Source organism: Ranitomeya imitator, chromosome 3 (assembly GCF_032444005.1).
Source record: "Ranitomeya imitator isolate aRanImi1 chromosome 3, aRanImi1.pri, whole genome shotgun sequence".
NCBI classification, from domain to species: domain Eukaryota; kingdom Metazoa; phylum Chordata; class Amphibia; order Anura; family Dendrobatidae; genus Ranitomeya; species Ranitomeya imitator.
This window is the reverse complement of record NC_091284.1, coordinates 227,939,881-227,943,206: the sequence shown is the minus strand read 5'-3', so window position 1 is coordinate 227,943,206 and position 3,326 is coordinate 227,939,881. Positions and strand designations below refer to the sequence as shown.

Genomic DNA, 3,326 nt, shown 5'->3' with positions numbered 1-3,326 from the left:
GGTAGTCATTTCTTAAGACCACAACGCGCTTCGACGGTAAACCATCTTCATCAGGTGGTAAATTAGTTTTATTTTTAGTCCGAGATGGAAAAAAATTTGGGGGAAATCCAATTGCTTATAGTGGTGGCTCTCTTGGACAACCTGATTGTAAAATCTTGGATAATGCCGAATCTTCATGTAACAGAGGAAGGAATTTACGTATAATAGATTTGATATTGTTAAATTGAAGACTATATTGCAGTGACAAAATTGGTTTCATGGTTTTGTCAAATCTATTTTTGCTGTTAGTATTGTTATGTCCTCTAATTAAATTGGTGCGTATTCTGGTCTGGACTATATGTTCTGCTCTATCCAGCATCCAAGGGAAAATCCCTTTTTGGATAGCCTATTTCTAGATTCCACTAGAATTTGGTTTAGCTTTTTGTTTTTGTTGTTGTGTTTGGTTCAACTACTATGGACATGTAGAATAGTGTTGCCTGTATTTGGTTTAACCTGTGACAGTAGAAATTATTTCATTATGCATGTCCTTTAATTGCAAATCCAGGAACGAAATTTGTGATTTGTGGAATGTGGATGTAAATTTGAGGTAATAATTGTTGCTATTAATGTACTTGACAAAATCTGGTATGGCCTACACCCCCTCCAGGTGAAGAGGAGGTCATCAATGTATCTGCCATACCAGACCAAGTGAGAAGAAAAGGAGTTGTCAATGGAATAAAGATACTCCAATTCCCAAAATTACATTACCAAATTTGCCAACGAGGAAGAATATTTCACTTCCATGGAAACTCCTTTATATCGTAAAAAGAAACTATGATAAAATGTAAAAAAGTCATAAGGAGATATGTGACAATACATTTCTACTAATCAGTAAAATAACCGCTGTGATTAAATAGATGAAATTATAGAGTTGTAATAGCTACAATGTTCAGTATTGATGTATATAACAAAATTACATCACATCTGAGCCAAATATTACCCTCAGACTACATTTTATCAGAAAACTAATCAAATTTGTCACGTGAGTCTTTGAGGAAACCTGGAAACCTCTAGGCCAGGGGTTGAAGAAGTGATTTGTGCCATTCACTCAAATATTCAATGATATACCCTATCTCTGAAATGATAGGGCTCATTGGGGGAGGGTTTATTGCTTGATGGATCTTGAGGAGAACATGTATAGTTGGCATAATGGGATGTTCCACCATGTTCCACCATAACATATTCTTCCTCTTTCTTGGCTAATGAAAGTCCCTTTTGTCTGATTTCTTTCAGAAAAAATTTGTAGGCTTATTTGGCAATGTTTTTTATGTGGAAATGTCCAACATCAAGTTCAAAATGTGTGCTTTGTAGACTTCTGAATCAATAACGACCACTATCCCTCCTTTGAGGGACTCTTTAACTGGTATGTCATCCATATTTCCGAGTTTGCATATTGCAGAATACTGTGATGGTGAAAAATTCAGTCTAGGTTTGCTATTTCTGGTATGGTCATATAGAGACTTCCTGCAGTTCACTCTGGATTGGATAGGATAAAAAAGGGGGTGTTTGGTTTTAAAGGGTAGTTTATGGTCGGCCATTACATCAACAGGACCATTTAGATTTTGTAAAGAGTGTAGGTGAATAGATTGTTGTGCAAATTTACAAAATTCATTGTTATACTGCATAGTAGGCGTAAGATCATCCTGAATCGGCGGATCTTGACTATAAAAATGTCTCTTGATGGTCAAATTCCTCACGTATCTATTTATATCAAGTAATGTGGAAAATAGATTAAAGTCCCTAACGGGAACAAAATTGAGTCCATAAGACAAAACATCCAATTGGGTGGGTGTAAGGGGTACAGATGATAGGTTCAAAACGTTGGTATTATTGTTCAGATTTAGATTAGTTTCTTTTTGCTTGTTGTCATAACATTTGTGATTTTCTATGCTCGCGGCCGCGACGTCCATGGCGATTTTCGTATAGGGGAAAGAAAGATCATAGAGTGGCCGAGGAAGGGTTGGTTGATCTTCCTTTTTCTACTGGGTAAAAGATTAAACAAATTTATATCTTTAAATATACCTTAAGCTGCCGAAAAATATAAAAGATTTTCCTTTTTGGTATTATTGATCTTGTTAGATATATGGTGAGATAATATTCTTTTCTTTTTAATCCAGCTTTACTGTTCCAGTTTTGTGACTTTTCTGAATTTGGAGAGTAGAGGTTAGTTTTAGCAAGTAGACAGACCTAGATTTGAGAGGTTGGGAAGCCCCTTGGGCTAAAATAAGCTCAGGGTGGGGAGATTCCTGGTTCAAATGTCCACATTGTGGGAAGATATTAATGTTGCGTGGTAAGTATTCATTTAATAAAAAATACCATTCGACTTATCGATGCAAAATTGAATACTCATTTGCATTGGACATGATATTTTGGAAATGATGAAGGCTATGTATAATATATCGGACAAGGTCTGACTTTGTTTTTTTTGTTTTTTACTATAGGTGGGCTTGAACATCATCCTGAGTCCCAACACTCTACAGCCCATGCCTCAATTTACCTTTGCATGTTTCTGTGGTCTTCATGGGTTCTGCAACATGAAGCCAAAGAAAGAGGAATCGCAATCTGAACAGGAGACTTCAGTATGAAGGACACGAGCTTCCTTCTCAGGGATTAATCAGTCTGCGCTTTGTGCCAATAAATATGTAGGAGGTCATCCAAGACCGGTACAGCACAAAGGCCGAGATAGTAAGCAATGTATTGCTGGAAATCAGTTTCTGGCATCCAGAAATGAAGGATGTAAATATGTGCTGTTCCCTTTGTGAGGGAATTGAGAATTTAAGAAATGACACTGCAATAAATGCCATGACAGTAACTTACAGCCAGAAAAGCTGACAATCTAAAATGAGGATCTAGATGAAAAATGAATGTCTATTAACCTAAAACTACCTATGTCTAGTCTTGTCCTAAGCTGTTCATGACAAAATTCCTAGCCAGCACAGAGAAATATCCTAAATGTGGCAACCAGATAAGTTGTTTTGGCTATCTGGACTTCAGTCAGCACCAGGGTATCTCGTATTTAATACCCTCGTTGCCTATTTCAGTCAGATGGTGACAGACGCATGTACACGTGTAGCACTTACAATCGTCATATTTGATGACGGTGGACCAGTGGTTAAAAACAAGTAAGCATGAAGTAAGCAGGGATGGGTACAATATCAGAGCACAATGTCTTCACATTAAAGAGAATCTGTCACTAGGCATAGTGACATAGACCCTGATTCCAGTGACGTGTCACTTACTGGGATACTTGCTGTAGATTTTATGAAATCACTTTTACTAGCTGCAGA

The 3,326-nt window shown here is 37.1% G+C and overlaps 1 protein-coding gene across 1 annotated transcript; it reads left to right on the top strand.

The window, feature by feature from the left end:
- The first annotated feature begins 2,486 nt into the window (after window positions 1-2,486).
- Window positions 2,487-2,728, top strand: BLACAT1 (BLACAT1 overlapping LEMD1 locus). The gene has a single exon (XM_069760099.1). It carries the CDS (start codon window positions 2,523-2,525, stop codon window positions 2,622-2,624), a length of 102 nt encoding a protein of 33 aa, XP_069616200.1. The 5' UTR covers window positions 2,487-2,522; the 3' UTR covers window positions 2,625-2,728.
- The last annotated feature ends 598 nt before the right edge of the window (window positions 2,729-3,326 follow it).

Excerpts from the sequence above, each read along its gene's own strand:
- BLACAT1 (XM_069760099.1), top strand. The coding sequence starts at position 2,523 with ATGCCTCAATTTACCTTTGCATGTTTCTGTGGTCTTCATGGGTTCTGC.